This window comes from Molothrus ater, chromosome Z (assembly GCF_012460135.2).
Source record: "Molothrus ater isolate BHLD 08-10-18 breed brown headed cowbird chromosome Z, BPBGC_Mater_1.1, whole genome shotgun sequence".
In the NCBI taxonomy this organism is placed as follows: Eukaryota; Metazoa; Chordata; class Aves; order Passeriformes; family Icteridae; genus Molothrus; species Molothrus ater.
This window is the reverse complement of record NC_050511.2, coordinates 38,725,024-38,744,777: the sequence shown is the minus strand read 5'-3', so window position 1 is coordinate 38,744,777 and position 19,754 is coordinate 38,725,024. Positions and strand designations below refer to the sequence as shown.

Genomic DNA, 19,754 nt, shown 5'->3' with positions numbered 1-19,754 from the left:
TCTGTGACACTTAGGTTCTGGGACATGCAAGTAAAGTTTATAACTATAAAGGAAGATGAGATGTACTATTAACCTATTGTACAGTATAATCCATATCTCCAAAATTTCTTCAAAAACAGCTGTCTACCACACTTTTGCATTGAACAGAAATCCCTGGCTTTGTTTTGATTACTGAGGCTCTAAACACCTCCAAGTATTGACACATCAGTCCCTTCTCCATAAGCAGCACTATCAGAAACATCATCTCTTTGAGGGAAGATTGTCATACTGTTCTGTGCTTCATCAAAAGAAGTGTGGCCACAGGTCAAGGCAGGTGATTCTGTACCTCTGCTCTTAGTGCAGAAAAAAGCCACAAATATGAGTGGAGGGATGGAACACCTGTCCTATCAGGATAGGCTGAGAGACTTCGAGTTATTTAGCCTGGAGAAGAGAAGACTCTGAAGAGAACTTCCTTTGACCCTTCAGTACTTAACAGGGGTCTGTAAGAAAGATGGAAAAAGACTTTCCATCAGGGCCTGGTTTTGATCTAGACAAGACATAAGGAAGAAGGCTTTTTGACAGTGAAGATTGTAAAATACTGAAGCTGGTTGTTCAGAGAGGCGGTGGATGCCCCATCTCTGGAAACATTCAGGGTCAGGTTGGATATGGCTCTAAGCAACCTGATCTAGTTGAAGATGTCCCTGCTGATTGCAGGAGGGAGTTTGAACGAGAATAACTTTAAGGGTCATACCCTATAGATCTTATGTATTTTCTTCTCAAAATCTACAGCAATCTTATACTGACACTGGTGGGCCATGGTCAGAATACAATCTTCAAACAAAGGATAATAACATTCAATACAGGAACTATTAGTATTACAATATTTTTATTATAATTCTAATTCTAAGCATTCTGCATTTAAGACATATCATGCCACATCTGTCAAAAAACTCCAGTTAATCTTACTCTTTTCACTCATCATACTTGCAAAATAAACTATAGATGAATCTCCACTGCTGTAGATGATTATTTATGAAAATTTATTCTGTAACAACTTGACAATGTCTTTCTTCACTGAGAATGCTGCTTCAACTCACCTAACACCTAGAGCATCTTCTTCTATTTTTATGCAATCCCACTGACTTCTGTGATAAAAGGAACATGCTCCACAATGGATCACATGATAAAAAACCTTTCCACATATGCTAGCTGCTACTATTGTCATACACAGACTTTCTTTTATTCAGGTGCTGGACAGGATGTATTTTGGATAATGATATTAAATCAAATTATGGTTTATTCTCTTGCTTGTACAATTAATGCATAGTTTACACTGTTACATTTATTACTTCTGCATTTTATCTCACCTTTCACAGCTGCTAAGTTGTGAGACAGGTATCATGATGTCTTGTTTATGTTTCTTGATGGCATACTTTATATTCTAGTTGCCGCTACCAAACTGTGTCTTTCAGAGTCATACAGCACTTATAGAAATACAGACCAAACAAGCACTCAGTACTATAAATGTGAACATTCTAGTTAAACTAGTCAGTTGGCAAAATTCATTTAAAAACCTTATATAGACAATGTGACTACACTCCCTGTCAGCTCTGGGGAAAGAAGTGTAAAAGGCTCTGCAGTCTTGAATCCAGGACTGTTATGGAACCTGGAGAACAAAGAAGGCAAGAAAAAAAATAGTAGTAAGATCTATTTCTCATAAAAAGAATCAAAGTTTTGTCTCCTTAAGTCTTTAGAGGTACAGGGCAATAGCAGATTAAAATAATATGTTCTACCTGGTCAGAGAAAAGGTAGCTAGGATGTACGAATACTAGGCCAGGTAAAATTAAGGATAGACTGATAATAGACATATCACTGGATAAAAAAATAAGCTCAATTGAAGCCTACAGTTTAAAAGGTTAAGAGAAACTTGACCCAGAACTACACTAGTGCCAACTGTGCAGATTTAATACTGGCCTTCTAAACTCAAGGAAAGAAAATATCACCAAGGTGAAATTTGATGTAAGAAAAGGTGTTCAAGTCTTACACTTTTTTTTAATAACCAATTTAAATACTAGCTTGTTAGTTACTTATGTTCTTAGGTTGTTCTACATACCTTCAGTTATTTTCTGAGGAACAAGACTTGCTGCCTCCCATCCCTTCTAAGTTGGCTCTCAAGGATCTTCTTCCCATGCAACCACTCTCACTTTCAAAGAGACCTCACAGGTTTTGCAATCTGCTCCAGATTTAAGCAGTTACTACAATTTAAGCTACCACAATAGTCTCCATGACTCAACAATAAATGAAGCACTAATAAACCAAATTGATACTTTTAGGTAATACAGGTAGACAATCAGGAAGAAGACATTGTTTTATAGTGCTTTCTAGTAACTTATTTTCTCTGTTACTCATGTGCACATAATTTCCATAAATTAGCTACTGAAACTAAAGACCTTAACCTCGGTTCTAAAAGTTCAAAAGAAGTGAATCAAAAATGAGATTAGGTGGCTAGTCAATAGCAAGAAGTCAACATGTCAATGTTCTTGCAAGGGGTATTCTTTATTATTTGCTTTAGCTTATTATAATATTGCTTATTATCCCTGTCATTCCAGATTTCTATGTAAGCATGAAACAAAAATGTCACTCTCCTACCAAGATTTGTAGGATTTTGTATTTCCCAATTTACAACTCATCCAATTCAACAGAATACTTAAAGTTTTTCAAAATTCTTGAACCCCTTTCACAGAGATATAAGTTGTTGCTTGGAAAATGTTTTTACAATGTATTACATCAGAGAAGTATTATTACAGACTGCTCACTGAATGAAATTGGAAAGCAGGAAGACAGAGTTGCCATAGGTAAAATGAACACACAGGGCACAAATGAGCACAAATGACGTTATACTTTTTGGTCCTGAGCAGACCTGTCTGTGAAATGAAAATAACCTTTCTTGATTGCTTCTACTTAGAAACAAAACAATTTGATTAGCTGTTCCTAAGAAGGGACATAAATACTATCAGAGTATAAATATTATTCGGATGCCTTCATGATGGTATCACATAAAGCTTCAGCCTAAATACACTGTAAAAAAAGCTTCTAATTAAGGATCTAATATAACTGATACCCAAAGCCAACAGAAAGAGCTACACAACAGTTTCTGAGAAACTATTAGACCAATGACACTTGAAATATACATTAATAAGGAATTTCAAAATTTCTGACAAAACTTTGTTTTTTCTTCAGTAACTGTCAGTTTCCAATTAACATTCCAACATTCAAAACTGTAATTTTATTTACTCAAAACAATTATGGAAATTTAAATGACTCAGCTGTATGTTTAATATTACACATGATGCTACTTTAATCTACTGAAAAACATTTTTATTAAGCAGCATTATTTATGATAAAACAGGTAGATGCTGAGACAGTGAATGTCCTAACTTTCAGCAAAAGCCTGAGGGCCAGAAGCACAACAGTGACCATGTTTTTTCACAAAATGTCTTCTAAGGAAATACAAAGTAATGAAGAAAGAAAAACAGTATCAATAAAATTCTAAGTACAGAACCTTTCAAAATTGTCTAAGAAGCTCTCTTTTAAACAGACCACAAAAAGCTCAAAATGCCACATCTAAGAATAGGCAGTCATCTATCTTTTATTTCTACTTTAGTGCCTTTATGTAAATGAATAACAGGAAGTGAAAAAACAGAGAGGCAGCCTTCTCTGTATGTTTTGATGTTCTTCTTCCTACTTAGATCTCCAAGAGAAATGATACTACTGTTGCTTCTTGAGTGAAAAGTGCATACCTTAAAAAACCTGATGAGTTAATCAAGGTAAGTTAATTTGCAATACTTGCAGTCATATAACTCTACATAATAAGCTCTAAGTTACATGAACATCACAAACTAGTTTTTAACAGAGGTGGATCACAGACATTTACTCAAAATACTCTTCAAAGTTTTCTTTGATTTTTATTTGGTTTTAATAATGTTGTCAGCCATTGCCAATTAATAAGTACCTTCCTACCGTACTCTTGAGTATTTTTGACCAACTTTTCTGCTAATGAGGAACATTCTAATGCAAATGTGTTAAAATTGAAAAGGCCTTACTTTTACTGGTTCGCCTGGTTTGATCTTCCCAGTATAAAAATTTTTGGCAACTCTGCTAATGGCTTAATTAAATACAGTACAACAACAGCACTGGAAGAAACTCTTCTGGCCACTGTGGATGTTCAACACCCCAGAACAACACAGTCGTATGTCTACAATTTCTGTAAGGATAGCTAATGTGTCTGTAAAGACTAAGCTGCACATTCATCAATGACTTATTCTGTGCTTGTGGTTTATCTTAAAAATCAGTCTAGGAAATTGCAAATGTTTATTACAAAGCAAGCAACCAAGTACCCAGATAATCAGAGCATTGTGTAGTAAGAATAAAAAATATGAAAGATGTACCTGAATTTATTCCAGATTTGTGTGTATTCCAAATGCAATTAAACAAGCTACCAACAAGAACCAAGCTACAAGAACCAACAAAAAACATTAAACATATCCATTGCTGCCAATAAGAACTCCCAGTAAACTCTACTTCTATGTTTAAGACATTAAACATAGACAGTTTGACTTAACTATAGCAACTGCATATGCTCACCTCCCCAAGAGAGTCTGCAAAACTGATGTATGTTCAAATTCCTATGCTACAGAGTGTCCAGAACGTACTGTGGCAACTGGATTTTTGTTAAATGGATCCAGGACAAACTGAAGATTTTTCAAGGCTCAAATCAGAAAAACATGGCACAGAATTTGATTTCAAAACTCTGCCTTTAATCTTAACATTTCTCCCACAGAAAAATCCCACAGAGGGTGCTGTGCTGTTTAATTCCCAGCTCTTTCAAAGCTGGCTAATGTAAAAGCCACCCCAAAAAAACAAAGTAATTTATTAGACTTCCAACTGAGCATTCTCTTCCTCCCATCCTCAGTGTCTTTGATCATTCACGGTGGCCAGTAACAGAAAAACAAGTTTTTTAGAGCTTTTTAAGATGAAAAATGAGGATAAAGAAAAGTTAAAATGACATTTCCAAAAATATCTCTTTACCTTGGCACTATAGACAGCTACATTAGCAGGGAGCTGGGAAAACTGCTTCAACTCAAACACGTCGTGCACCGCCCATCGGCTCAAGTGATTTTCAGCCTTGCTGGACCCAACCACATTCTGATTTGAATGAATATATGCCACTTCTTGAACGCCATCTGATACATCATGAGAAAAATACAAGGATGTTAATCCAAAACACTGAAGGTACACATTTGCACTGAAGGATACTGTAATTTAAAAAAAATTACACTGAAGTTGTAAAATTTGTTACGATTTCACTCACCACCAAATTACTCAGTTCTGTGAAATTAACAACAATCATTAGACTTATTTGTATTTATTCAGATAGTTTAATACTACTTCAGTTTTAGTGTGGTTATTTTCAGATTGACAAAGACATTTCAAAGCATCTATGACTTAACGGCTGCAACATCAGTGGTTAAAATTAAGTCTTTAGGAATCAAGTCTTCCACATGGTGTTTAAAACTCCCAAACCACATTTTTTTCTGTACACTTTATTTAATAGCCCTGTCAAGACTTGTAAGATTTTACAAATATTTAGTTTGTGAATTTTTAATAAATCTTCAATCTCAGCATATTTCAAGAGATTGTAAGAGTTTAACCAAGAATTACAAAGCAGCCTATCACCCCGTAAGACAGAAAAGACTAATAAAGAGAAAGACACACAAAGATATTTCTGAGTAACAACTTAGCAGAACATTTACTACAACTTATAACAAAAAAATGTACAGCAACAAGAACTTATAATCTGCTGACAATGGTAAATTAGACATATGGTATTACTTTAGCTGAAACAAAATTAAACAAATTAACTTAATAGTCACCTAAATATTTGTCCATTGATTCCATTCTTTTCTCTTGATGCTCAAATACAGTTTTACTTGCATAAGTGCTATGCATAGCATAATTACTTGACTTCATTTGTGCAACAGATGTGTCTTGAACAGGACACAGCATTTTAGACCCAAACTGAATTCTTCTACTCTGTTTACTCCTATAGATTTTCTTCCTGGCATGAATTTTCTCAACTGGAAAGTTATCTTCAGAGGATGAGAATTCATCTATATTCTGGGAATCACTTTCCTTTCCTTTTCTATAGGGCTTCTTTGCTTGTGGTAGAGATTTCTTCCACTTGGGAAAACTCAGAGTTCCTGGCTTTCTTGATTCAGAATTATGGGGAAGTTCAATATCATCAGACTCATCGCTTACATCGCTCATTCCTTTCAAATCTATGTCATTCTTGACATCTTCAAAAGACATGGCAAAATTTGACTCAGTCCTGTGGAATCCAAATTGTCTACTGTTTCCCTTAAATACAAACCCAGCTTTTTCTAACTCTTCACAATTTTCAGATGTTGACCTATGTATTTTAACTTCTTTAGTAAGTACTGGTTGCTGGCATACTTGAACTTGGGTAGGAAAGATGACATCATCCTCTGCTTCAGAACTACTTTCAGTTTCCATGACTATGTCACATTGCTTTAAAATGCTTTGATTCTCATTTTTTGTGTCGCCTTCCTCCTCAGAGCCTGATAAACCAAGCCATGCTGTACTATGCATACTTTGTTTATCACTTCCATTTGGAGACAGAACAGCTTTCCTATGCTCCAAAACAGGCACACTAGTTTGACATTTCTGAAAACCATCGTGCTTGCTATTTACATTTTTTCTTATAGTGTGAGAATCAAAACTTGAATGATGAGAGTCATAATTGTGATCCCCTTCTCTGGTAGTCTCAATTTCTCTCTGCAACAACTTAGAGAATCCACACTGCATTAAGGAAAGCTGTCCTTTTGTTACATTTTCATTGCATAGCTTCCTTCTGTCAGATTTTTTCACAGAACTCTCCAGAATATCATCATCACTCAAATCATCCCAAAAATCAGTTTCTTCTCTTTTTAATTGTGCCTGAATGCTTTGGGGATCTCCATCTTCTTGACAGTCTGGTTGTTCATACTAAAAAAAAAACAAAAACAAAAAACCACCTGCAAAGTTACTTAATATTTATAGTATACTCAATATGCCTAATTTAAAAGCAGTGTAAAACAGTGGATTTTCACTGTTACTCAAGCAAAAAATACACAAAATAGTATTATAAAATGCAAAATAATTCATAATGAGAAATTATTGAAGTCTTATTTTTAGCAGAAAAACACTGAAAATAACCAAAAGTACTTGAGACAATATATGCTGTACACTGCTAAAACAACTTATGCCTTCCCAATCCACATCCATATATTTTAAGTTTATACCAATCTCATTGCTACTTTTCATCTTTCAAGGGTGCTTTGGAAGGTGACTTCATGATTCAAGCTTTAATATTGTGTGTAATGACATTCATAATAAAAATAAATCTAAGGTAGTGGTTTACTTCCTTGTATATGAATGCTAACATTCCACTCTAAAATTCATCAAGGCCTACTGTAATCAAACAAAATAATGCCAGGCAATCTTAAAATGTTTTTAAATAAAAGTCCAGAATCCCACTCCAAAACTGAATACTACTGAGGTAAGAATTATGACAGCCTGTAAATCGAAGTCAGAACCATAAATACCAAAATGCTGTACTCAGAGACATTTTAAAATTAATATATTAATCCTGATATAATTCTGTTCATTAAAAAGCATTAACATAAGCTTAAAAAGCTGCTGTTTGTCAGCAAGCCATATGTGAGATCATGACCATCCAGTTATGTATTATGAATATGAGACTGAGATCAATGTAAGGGCACATTAAATACTGACATATACTCACAGAAATCTCCAACAGGCATAAGAGACAGTGGCTAATTTGTAATATAATTCAGTGCAATCTAATCTAATGATACCTTTACTCAAAGTATCTGAACATGGCACTCAGTGAAAACATTCCTACAAATGCAATGCTCCTATTAATACTGGCCTTTGTTGGAAAAAAATTAAAAAAAAAAATCTTATTCCGGAAGGAAACCATTAGATAATTACATACATTAAAAAAAAAAAAAAAAAAAGACAGTATTGAACAGACCACTGGTTTGGTGGGAACCACTCTGATTGTCTGACTACAATAACTAAATAGCCCAGGTCTTCTAGAGTTCCACAAAACCTGAAGCTTGCAATCATCTAAACCCCTAGTACTCTTTTCCACAATTCCCTAAACAAAATCTTCTTAACAACATGGTAAAAGTATCATCAGCCTAATGATATATTGCCCACATTTACCACTGCAATATTTGGAAATGGAGGCCTGTCATGCTCTGGTCTACAGTCCACAAAGACATCTCACCTTTTCTGAGCTGCACGAACGATTCTCTTCCTTCAGCCATGTAGTTGCTGTCATGACTCCTGCTTCTACCTGTCCTTCCCTCTAAGACAATCAAACAGTTAACATAAACAGATTCAGTTTTTATTACACACAAGGACAAGCACAGGAAAAAGAAATTGCCTTTGTTTTTCAGAAGTGTAAGTACCAGAAGTAAAATCAGCATGGTCCAGACTAAATTCTTAGCAGAGGAAAAATAACAAAATAAAGGGAAGGATGGAAAGAAAAAGAAACATGGAATAAAGCTGCAGTAAATTTGAAGATGTAAGCTAGCTGCAGCAAACTTTTTAACAGTTATTGACATCCCAAAAGTACTCTAAAGAGGTTAATGTGGTCATAAAAAATATTTTTATGATATGAATTCTGGCTTAAAAGGCCAGTATGAGTTTCTGATGAATAAGAGGTATCTGTGCACAAAGCTGCATGAAAGGATCAAAAAATAAGTTATGTAGTTTTTAATGCAAAAAATATATATAGTAGGAAATTTTTGAAAATTATGAAACAAGCTTTTACCATTCTTGGATTTAGAGAAATTTATCTGGTTCATATCAGAACGAGAAATTAGCACGCCTATTTCATTTAAGTCAGTGCCCAGATAAGTACTGGTTAAGTATCATCATTCTGTTTTATAGTGTTTCTGTTCAAAACAATGACCAAGAAGTCTCACAAGAAAGTAAAAATGTAAAACTAATATCCAAAAGTAAAAGGGTAGTACTTCATACCTCCAGTATGTCTTTGGTAAGACAGGACCCATGAGTCCTAAGTTTGAAAAGGTTATGAATCCCAAAAAGCTCTCCTTGATGTTCCTTTGATCCTTGCACTGCCTCGAAATACCGCCTGGCATTTTCAGTTCCAATCACTGCACAGTGAAGTTGCTAAAAGAGCAACACAAGAGATTTCAGAAGTGTTTGCTACAACAACACGTCAGAATTTCCTGGCACCCACATTATATACACAGCTTTAGCTGGAACAAGCAGAAATTCCTAAGCAAGGATATTTTGTTTTAATTTTCCCCGGTTGGTATAATAGATTGTAGTATAATATGAACCTGCTTAGCTTTACAAAAAAAAAAAAAAAAATAGAACATTTGAAGTCTTTTACCACATTGTTGCCTATCATCAGACACCTGCTATACATGTTACTGGCACTCCTCTGTATCTCGACAGCTCAGCTTCCACTATACTAAATTATTAGCAATCTTTTCACCTTCCTTTGCACTGTATATTTACTTGTTAAGGGAAAGCAATCCAAGTATAGCTGAGAAAAACTCAACACTCAGACTTAAAATTACTCTTGTTTATTACTGCGTATCCAACTTGAAAAATACAAGTCAATTTGAAAAAAAAAGAAAAAGAAAAATATTTATACATCCTTTCAAGACTTATACATGCTTTTTGGAAATCCAAACAGACAATATCCAGGTCCTCTTTTTCTACGAGATCATCAACTTTTCTTCTATAGCATCAGCAAGATTTCTCCTTTCCTTTCTCCAGACTTTCATGAGAAAAAGCTGTGTGAATCAGATTGCTGCAGATACTATAACTATCACAGTTGTACTTCATACACCTTCAAATAAAAACAGTTTTCTATATAACCTGAATAATGTACATTGCATAATTAAATTGTGAATAGTTAAAGAAAAACACTTGAATAGAAATATTATTCTGTACCATTCTTTAACAGCTACTAAGCTTGGCTTAGTATGTTAAGCTAACATCACATACCATAAACACAAAGTAAACTACAATTTTACTACAGGCTAGATTAGCTTTCAGTCCCTGAAAAAAGATTAGCTTTCAATCCCTGAAACTGCTGGGAAGGACTCCCCATTTAAACAGTTTGTGAGCTTTACCTGCTTATAAACTTGTCGCAAGTACATCATCTCTTCCACAGTTCCCAAGGATATCAATCTAAACACTTTAACAGCTCTGTGTTGGCCAATTCTATAAGCTCTGCAAGGACATGGCACATTAAAAACATTTGAAGAAATGAGAGCTCTTAGGGGTAGCAATAAACAGTAAACAAACTAAATATAAGAGCATTCTAATAAAACAGGACTATTTGAAATCATGAATATGTTGATTGGGCTGTTTTCCTTACTTTTCCAAATTTTCCACAGTAATTGATTTCCTTTTCCTTTACCTTTAATATTTCATATTTCTCCCCAGGCCTATCCAGTTTAAAAAGCCTTCTCCTCATTTTATATCACTAGAACTGTCTCCCACCTCTCCACAAAACACATCCACTCTGTTTATCTCAGGTTTGTTGGGGTTTTTTTTCCCCTTTGTGTCTCCACCTACTTTTGCTCAAAGTATTCTCCTATTTCCATTATACAGAATTAACTCAATTAACTGCTACTTGGAGCAGTCAGTTCTTTCTTAACTTCATAAATTAATTTACAAGATACAACATCATAAAAACAGCTAATGAACTGGCATTGTGTTCTATTCAAATGGTAAATTCTGAGATGTCTAATAGACTATATTCCACAAAATTCACAGGAGGCTAAAACAATTCATAATAATGTGATCTTACAAAGATTCTTTAAAGATAGTCCCCAATACATGTTTGTGATATATTTCTCTAGAAAAGGTGCGCATAAACACATCTCAGAAATCAGAAAGACACTTAAAACAGGATTACATAATTGCATGAGATAACAGAAACAAGTGTATTTCTGCTCATGAAAATATATAAATCTACTGAATTTTTAATATTCTTTTATAGGTTTTAAGTATTCTTTACTTCAGTTACTAAAAGGTCTGCCTTGAATTCCTATGGAAATATCAAGAGTCAAAAAGCCTTGAAAGAAAAATCTGCATTACTGTAAATACTCCAACACCATAATATCAGAGATAGATATGAGTTCTAAAAAGACACTAATCTCCACAATTTTGAAGCAGAAGAGAACATAGAGAGCCCCTGTCTTTTATGGTTTGGGAATTCAAAACACCATTTAAACTGGGGTCAACTGCAATGTATTCTTCAAGAAAAATGTCATCTACAGACACATATATATTCTAGGGATCACAAAAAGTTATAGTAACCACAAGGAGTTTTTTGTTGAGTTTTTGTTTGGCCTACTGCTGAAAAAAAAAAGAAGAAATAAAGGAAAATATATTGTAAAATTTAGGTTAAAATAATCACATCAGAGTTAAAAACTAATTTAGTTGGACTTTTCCTATTGTCTTGTAGATTAATCAGACAAAGTAAAAAATTTCTTACTTGAGAAAAAAATTTAGTTGGACAATCAGATTACAGAATCAATGGAAGAGTGCAACATGGATCAAGTTCTGTATTTTGAGAGTGTACCTGTCAATCGCTTGAAGATCATTTGCTGGATTCCATGTAGGATCAAACAGTATAACAACATTGGCACCAACAAAATTAAGACCCAGTCCACCAGCCCTGAAAACATAAAAATGAAAAACCAAACCTCTATGATAGTAAGAAAAAAACCTGCAACTAGATTGTTCTGTATTAGGTCCATACTTGCCTACCCTTCCCCAACTTAAAAAAAAAAAAACAAAACATGAAAGATACTGAAAAAAGTGCAGTACAGCTTTGTGTTACTGTTGTACTAACAACCACCAAGTACTCAAATAACCACTGCCATTAATTTCCCATTAAGTCCTACACAGGGCAACACCCCCAAATATTATAACAAAATTCATAACCAGCTTTATGCCAGTTAATATTATGGAAGCAGGAAAATTACAGGTGAAATTTTACTTCAGCTAATCCCAGTACATAGTTTTTGACAATAATGCTGCGCAACTTTCACTAAAGCGGTCACAATCTCAGAAAAGCCATATCTGTAAGCATTAACAACTAACACAGGTGTATTTGTACAGTAAGTTATTCAGCTGTTAAAAACACAGTTGGCCACACTGCATGTGAGCAACATTCGTACCAGTCATTAAAGGGAAAAAAGTCACAGTGAGAAATTTATCTGCTCTGTGGGTTAGGAGTCACAGGGGTACCACCTGCATCATCTCAGAACACTCAACAGCTACAGAGTGTTTTCAGGTAAAGCCTGCAAGCCAGAGAAGAAATTGAGCATACATCTAACCTGATGCAGCTAACTCCTGAACCCTGCAAAACTGCTCAGTTACTCGGAGTTTAGCATGTGCTTAGATGAATGATTTGGTAGGAGCAAAAGAGAGGAAAATACCACTTCTCATCCAGCTGCAAAGGAAGCAAATACTGAATTTTTTATTTTGACTGGCTCAACCAACTATCATACGAAAGATTTAAGTTCCTACATGAGCACTAGCCAAATACTATCATTAAATAAACTAGTAAAACAATTATTCACATTAGCATAGGCATCACTAATTCCAAGTGCGCTATTTTTCTGAAACAGGTACTGCAAAATTGAAAAAGTGAATCCCATTTAACTTATCAAGCACCTAGTTTAACAGATTACTTTAAATTTTGCTTGTTTGAAGCAGAGAAGAAATACAAGGAAGGTAAAGTTTTCAGGTGTAAGAGTGAATGGAGACAGAAACGAAAAACTTATGGAGCCCCACCACCTTCTGGTTTTCATGGAATCCATGTCAATGTAAATGCAGCTGTGGCCTTTCCTTTCTAAGTATGGTGTAGCTTTGGGTCAGTTATATCTGGAAAGGGAGGGGATATAGAAACTTGCCAATATTAATGGATGTTGCCAGAGAACTCACATTCTCCAACTGTGAATTACTGAATAACAATATTTGGTTGGGTTTTTCTTTCAGAATATATTTTTCAAATTTAGCGTGCTTCTTTTTAATGAAAAAACTCTTTCTTATTAGGACTTCAGACTCTCCTGTTTCCAAACCAACCCTGCAATTGGACTGAAACATAAGTAAAGATGCAAAACCAACTGTCCATAAAAATTAACAAAACAGGATACCTAGATTTATACTAATTTTACGTTTCAGTGTTTTTAGGTATGACCCAAAAATTCAGTTAGTCCAAAACAGAGAAGAATGGCTCTTATATCCTTCATAGACGGAACAAATGCAGAAGTTTGTGCATTGTAAGTTACATACTCCATTTTACCTCTCATTTTCACTAGCAGCTAGTCATTACTGCAATTTGGTCCATGCAAATTAGTATGATGTCTTAAATAAAGAGTTTTATTAAAAAGAACAGTTTTCAGAAGACGATCATACTTAAATCTGCACAACTTAGTACCTCAAAAGGTACAGAACAATACTGTATTAGGAAAGGTTTTATGAAAGCTTTGATTATGTAATTCTGTTTACCAAGCTAGGTTTTCTATAGTTTCTATGCTCTTTGTTTCAGAGAGATTTTTGTGGCTGAAAGTTCTTTGGATGCCATCATACTCAGACTAAAAGTTGTTCAAAACATTGCTGTGAAAAAATTAAAGCTAAATGTAAAGTAAAAAGTAACTAACACCAGTCCAATAATGGACAGTAATAGAGAATGCTGCAGGTAGAATGGAAGTGGATATGTAACCTTACATGATAAAAACTACCTACAAATTTCTCTAGACACTTCTTTTTACATAAAAAGAAAGCTTAAAAACAGAAATGGATTTTCATTAACAATTAATTCTGACAGAACCAATCTAGAGAAAGACTAGCACAAAAAATTCAGAAACAGTGATTTAAAGGCAGGCATACTTGCTGCTTTTATTTATTCCAGAAAACTAGGATGGAACAGATCTGTGCTGACTTTGGTACTGTACATATACAGTTTCCCTTCTTTTGGCTAAGCAGCACCACTGGAACTGAAAGCCTTGATATTCTCCTATCAAGTTACACAAACTCCAGCAATTATTTTAATGTTTCTATGCATGCCTAAAAATCCTCTTTTTCTAAATAATCACATATTTTCCCGGCAACACCAGTGCAAGACTGAAGTATTCTCATGAAGTATTACTTCATGAGACTTAAAAGTTCCAACAGGTATATACCTGTTTTTCTCTAGTGCTCAATCTGAAATTCATGATCTAATGGTTTGATGAAATGTACAAGCTCTGAAGAAATCAATTACACTTCCTCTCAACACCTATAAAATACATTTATCCATAAAGCTGTATTAGTCACAGCTGTCAATGAAAGCATTAGGGATAGCCATGTGACTGTGCTTGGTACCAATGTTAACTTCAAGATGTGAGGTCAAATCTACAGATGGACAAACGTTTATTTTTTATTCTTTATTATTTTATTTTCTTTTTTAAGGTCCCATTTCTCAAAAAATTTCAGTGATCAATTAAAACCAGGATTTTCAAAGCTCTATGGGCTATATAATGCGTGATTTCAGGCAGAAACAGCATTTTGAAAGAAAAGGAATATAAAATACAAACACCACAAATGTCATAGTGAAATCATCAGTGCTGCACTGTAATTCTCTGATTGGTGTTTTAAGTTTTGTAAGTTGCATATTAACTGTGCCAGTGAACATAATGGCAGTCTCAACACTACCACGCAGAGAATTCGTCCTTTGCAGAAAGCACTTACACACCCAAAAGACCATGCATTTTCACCATTTTCAGTGAAAATCAACATTTGGTTCTCTGAGCAATGAGACCTTCAGAACACACATAAATTGACTACACAGACCAGTCAGCCAGAAACTTTGTAAGAAAGTACAGACAGAAGAGTATGAACCAATTCTGTCAATGTACTCTGCAATGAAAAATATAGAATTCTATAGAATATACTCTAGATTTACTCTACATTATTACTTTATATGTGCCTGAAATCTGAGTAAGAGGAAAGATCAATCTCTTGTACAGCAGCAATAGGATAAATCACTTTCTAATTTCCAAAGGATTACAAATGTAAAGATGCTTCCATTACTGTGCATCAAGCAAAATATCACTTCCTGCTATCTGTAATAAACTGGGCAAACAAATACACCCTCTGTTTTGCTTACAACATACTAGTTATACTGACTCTAATTATGGTTTGTTCCTTTCAGTTGTCTCATAAGATAAGTAAAACTACAAACAGAAATAAGCCTTTTCTCCAGCACCATCAGCAGGCAGAGAAGACTCACTAGTCTCTACACACAAGCTCTCAAAACAGAGAGAAGAAATTACATCTCTGTTTAGTTAACCTTCATTCTTATTTTGATTTAAATTAATGAAAGAGAACTAACAGCTCCATGATTACAGTACTGACTGAAGCAAAAATTAGTCCTTCATGATGCTACAGCTTCTGAAATTTCCCTCTGTCTTCAGGGACAAGGGCTATGGACTCACAAAGGTCTCAGAGAAGCTGATGGCAGATGTCACAGTTGACGGAGAATACAAGCCAATGGACACGACCAGTATCACAAATCTCTTCACAACGCTATACATAAGCACCAGAGTACTTGAAGATTGCTCTGATCCACTTGCAACAGCCTTTAACATGATGTCTGCTCTAGTTATATAGAGGTAGTTTGGATCCTCCTAACTCCAACATACCCACTTCCACTAAAAACTACAGTGAACAGATACTCATACTTCATTAAGTTTCACTGAGTTTTCCCCTCTGGATAGGAGACAAAAGGAGCAAAGCTTTTCTTTGCTCCTTTTCTGCCCCTCCCCAGTAAAAAATTTCATCCAAGATGAAGCAAGGAAGTAACCTGAATAAAACAAATAAATAGTCATTGTAGTAACAGTAACTTTAGTTGAACAAAACAATCTATTTCAAAACAATTTCCTATCCATCATAAACTGATAAGCAAATCTGATAGGTACATTTCAAAAAGACAATAAAAGATCTTGCTGAAATATTTTAAATAGACATGCTAGCTAATTAACATGATTAATAAATTGCAGTAATAGTGAGAGAATTTTTCAGCTCAATATGGCATTTCATGTTCATACTCACTTGTTAGTTCTACTAATGTAAAACAAGAAAATGAGTCTGTCTACAATAAAATTAAAGGCCTTTTGTAGATAATGACATAATTTTTTTGATAATAGTGTTTAAAACTGTTTCTTCAATCCTGCAACAACTTTAAACTAGGATCCAGAAGACCCACTTCTTTCTGATCTTAGAAATCCTCATGAAGCAGGAAGGAGGGAGGGAGGGAGGGAGGGAGGGAGAAGGTGTCTAAATATTTTAAGAGGCTTCCGACCAAAGCAGCAAGTCTATACTTACTCTCACCTTCTCAAAAAGTAATCCTTCACAAGCTCCGCAAGAAAAATGCAGAGTAACTGATTTACTAACACTAGACAGACATATTGAAACAAACTACAAGTTAAATTTTCTTACATTGTAGATACAAGACATAAGTTAATTTCCTGAAGGCTGTTGAACTCTCTCACAATTCTGATCCTATCTTCTGATTTTGTATTTCCATCAAGTCTTCGGTAATCTAGCCCAGATGCCATGCAGTACTGTTCTAGCACATCAAGCAACTGAGTGGAAAAATGAAGAAAAAAGGAAAATAAAAAGTTACGTACTTAAAAGTATCTTTTAAATTAAACATGATCACAGGGACCATGTTTATAAAATATATTTTTAGTACACCATCCATTGCTAATTACAGTAAATATCTGACACTTTGGTATCAACATTCTGATTCTCTTTAGCTGTGATTCTACAGCACTCAAGGTGATTAATATTGGTGTGCTGTGGTCTGACTTCATCATCCCACCCTGGCTGCCTGTTTCATCCTGTCACTCAATCCAACCCAGTCAGCAGGCAGTCCATTTAAGCAGCTTCCTCCCATCTTAGCAAGCTGCAATTACTTGAAATACAGTAAATGAGCATTACAGAGGCACAGAGTGCACAGTCAGAGTTCAGGGGTATGGAGTGAAAGACACTGCAGTAACCAGCAGTCAGTCTGGTACTGGACACCAGAACACATAACCTAAGAGATACATGAGTACTCTACTGCTGCATCTAAACATCAAACTTGCATTCTTTTTTAAAGTAAAAAAAAAAGAAAGAGGTATTTAAGACTCCCGAACACCATTCAAATTACTATGCTTTAAAATACTTTTTAGTGCTATGATTACAAATATTTAAATAAAAGCCCCAATACAGCAGAGTGAGCTATTTCAGGAAACACATTACTCCCTAATAAGGAAACCAAGGAGCAAGTACCTTAAAAGTAAAATGTACATATAAGTCTTGCTCCAATTAGAGAGTTTTAACTTCAAATCAACTAGTGCAGCAAGAATTTGAGTTTCATTGCTGATGATGAAAAGTCAGCAGAATGAAGAAACTTAACTTTCAGTGCTAACACAAAGGTTTTATGATATGGCAGTCATACTGAGCTATGACAGTGCTCTAATTCAAGACATACCAGCTGAACTTAGCTATCTGCACCTGAAGTAATACAACTATTTCAAAAAGATCTAGGGACAGCAGAAGAGTGCTACACCTGTTTTGCTATCACCATTTTTATCATGAGGTAACGAGGTTTCAATATGCTTGTGGAGTATGGCACACTGTCCTTGTAATTACTCCTAACAGTAGAAGCAATAAGGAAATGTGGTTGACAAGTTATCAACTTTCAGATTCACACTTCAGAACTTACTGCTGCAGTTAATTGATAAAAATCACATGGAGCTCACCTTTGTGGAAAAGGAGAAAAGAAGAACTTTATCCTTATTTTTTCGGAAGTGATTTAAAAGCTGCTGAAGGACCTGTAAATGAAGCACAGCAGAAAAATGAAGACATTTTTATCTAAAATCTAAATTTTTATCAGGTCATCTTACACACACTTAACTCATGTTTTCAACCTCCAAACAGGCTGCACTGAACTTAATTACTTGCAAAGCCAAGCAGAGACATCACAAAAATCATTACTAACATAATAAATGGGCCAAAGGTAATGGAGATGCTGGAACTTGGCATTTTTCAATGATGTACATGGAAATCCTACTGTGAAAAGGTCATCAGACCACTAAGAGGTAGATTCAGAAGCTACTTGTGTCAGTGCATAGACTGTAACAAAAAGTTACTTATGTCACACACCTAGCTATGATTCGGAGCTTTTTCATTTAAAAAATGCACACATTTATCCTGAAAACTCCAAGGTCTGCTTAAACTTTCTGTCCTACATCTGAGTTCACAGCTTCTTGGAACTTGTCTTCTTAAAATAATCAGCGAGATGTATGCCCCTCCCCGCTCCCACTCTCATCTGTTGCTCTGTTTACAGTAGGATCCAGCTTCCCAGACTCTGCACAGACCTTGAAATGCCAATAATCCGCCCACACACAACGTTCTTCTGGTGGGGAAGCAAATAATCCAGAGCTTTGTGTATAATAGTGATACTGTTATTTTCAAAAGAACCATGTCCACATCTGGCAATGGCAGCTCCAGAGCACTGTGGTGAAGCCATACACAATGGGAAAAGAGGAATTTTCTGTACCATGACTGTAGCTTTTTTCCACTGGACAATAAATATTTTTGAAATTGTATTTATTCACTGATAAATAGATAAACTGTTAATCAAGAATTATTTCACTACAAGCTTAGGAAATCTTTGGCAATCAAATAATGATTAATGTTTGTATTAATGTTACAATTTTGGACAATATCTACAATATAAAATGGTAATAATATGTCACTTCTGAGCTCCTTAGTAAATGTTAGCCAGCTTGTTACAAGTGAAAACAGGGTACAAATGACAGATTTTTTGGCCTCATTTCATTGTACATGAACATATAAACTAGGATTTATTTTACTGGGGAAAAAAATACACAACAGGCCATTTAGCAGAGCTGTACTACTCAAATTTGCATTTTATTTGGCCACATTAAGAAAAGAAACAGAAGTGACATTCTTTTAAACTAGAAGGAATTGGCTTCTGTGTTGTTATTATTAAAGTACAGGTCAAATAGTGAATTTCCTATAGGAGAATACAAAAATAAATCCACACAATTCACTTAAATGAAATGGATCAATTTCATCCCACTGGGAATTTAGGTATTCTGGAGTAAGAAACAACTCTAACAGCGAAAAGTAATGAATGTTTTTGCACCAAAGAGAAGTAAATTCTACACTTGCTCACCAGAATATTATCCTGTATGTTTTTAGCCCAAAACAGAAACACTCGATCATACTCAAGCAGAAGTCACATGTTCTTTGTAAGAGTCCCCATAGATTTAAACATACATCTCCCCATTGCTACACATTGTGAATCATCTGTATGTGATGAAATTTTACCTCTTGCTTTTGAGAACTTTTTTCTATGGAGATGTTCAAGCTAGCCTACAGTATTTTTAAGCCTTCAAAGCCAGCCCTGCCTGGATCCGAGTTATGTTTAATGGTAGAGATAACCATTTCTTGCAAAGTACTCCAATAGACTTCCATTTTCCTACTGAATGATAATATCCCAAGCAAAAATAATTAAATCAATACAACAGTTATTCCTAAGATATTTGTATTAAGAACAGTATTCTGAA

At 34.8% G+C, this 19,754-nt stretch overlaps 1 protein-coding gene across 1 annotated transcript in view; it reads right to left on the bottom strand.

The window, feature by feature from the left end:
• Positions 1-9,105: 9,105 nt before the first annotated feature.
• Positions 9,106-19,754, bottom strand: part of ERCC6L2 (ERCC excision repair 6 like 2) — a 32,843-nt gene continuing 22,194 nt past the window's right edge. Inside the window, exons 10-14 of the mRNA XM_036402997.2 lie at positions 17,919-17,990; positions 16,609-16,754; positions 11,702-11,797; positions 10,242-10,341; positions 9,106-9,264 (exon numbers count right to left, since the gene is read on the bottom strand). Of these exons, the coding sequence (XP_036258890.1) occupies positions 9,106-9,264; positions 10,242-10,341; positions 11,702-11,797; positions 16,609-16,754; positions 17,919-17,990 (573 nt within the window). The remainder of the gene's footprint in view (positions 9,265-10,241; positions 10,342-11,701; positions 11,798-16,608; positions 16,755-17,918; positions 17,991-19,754) is intronic.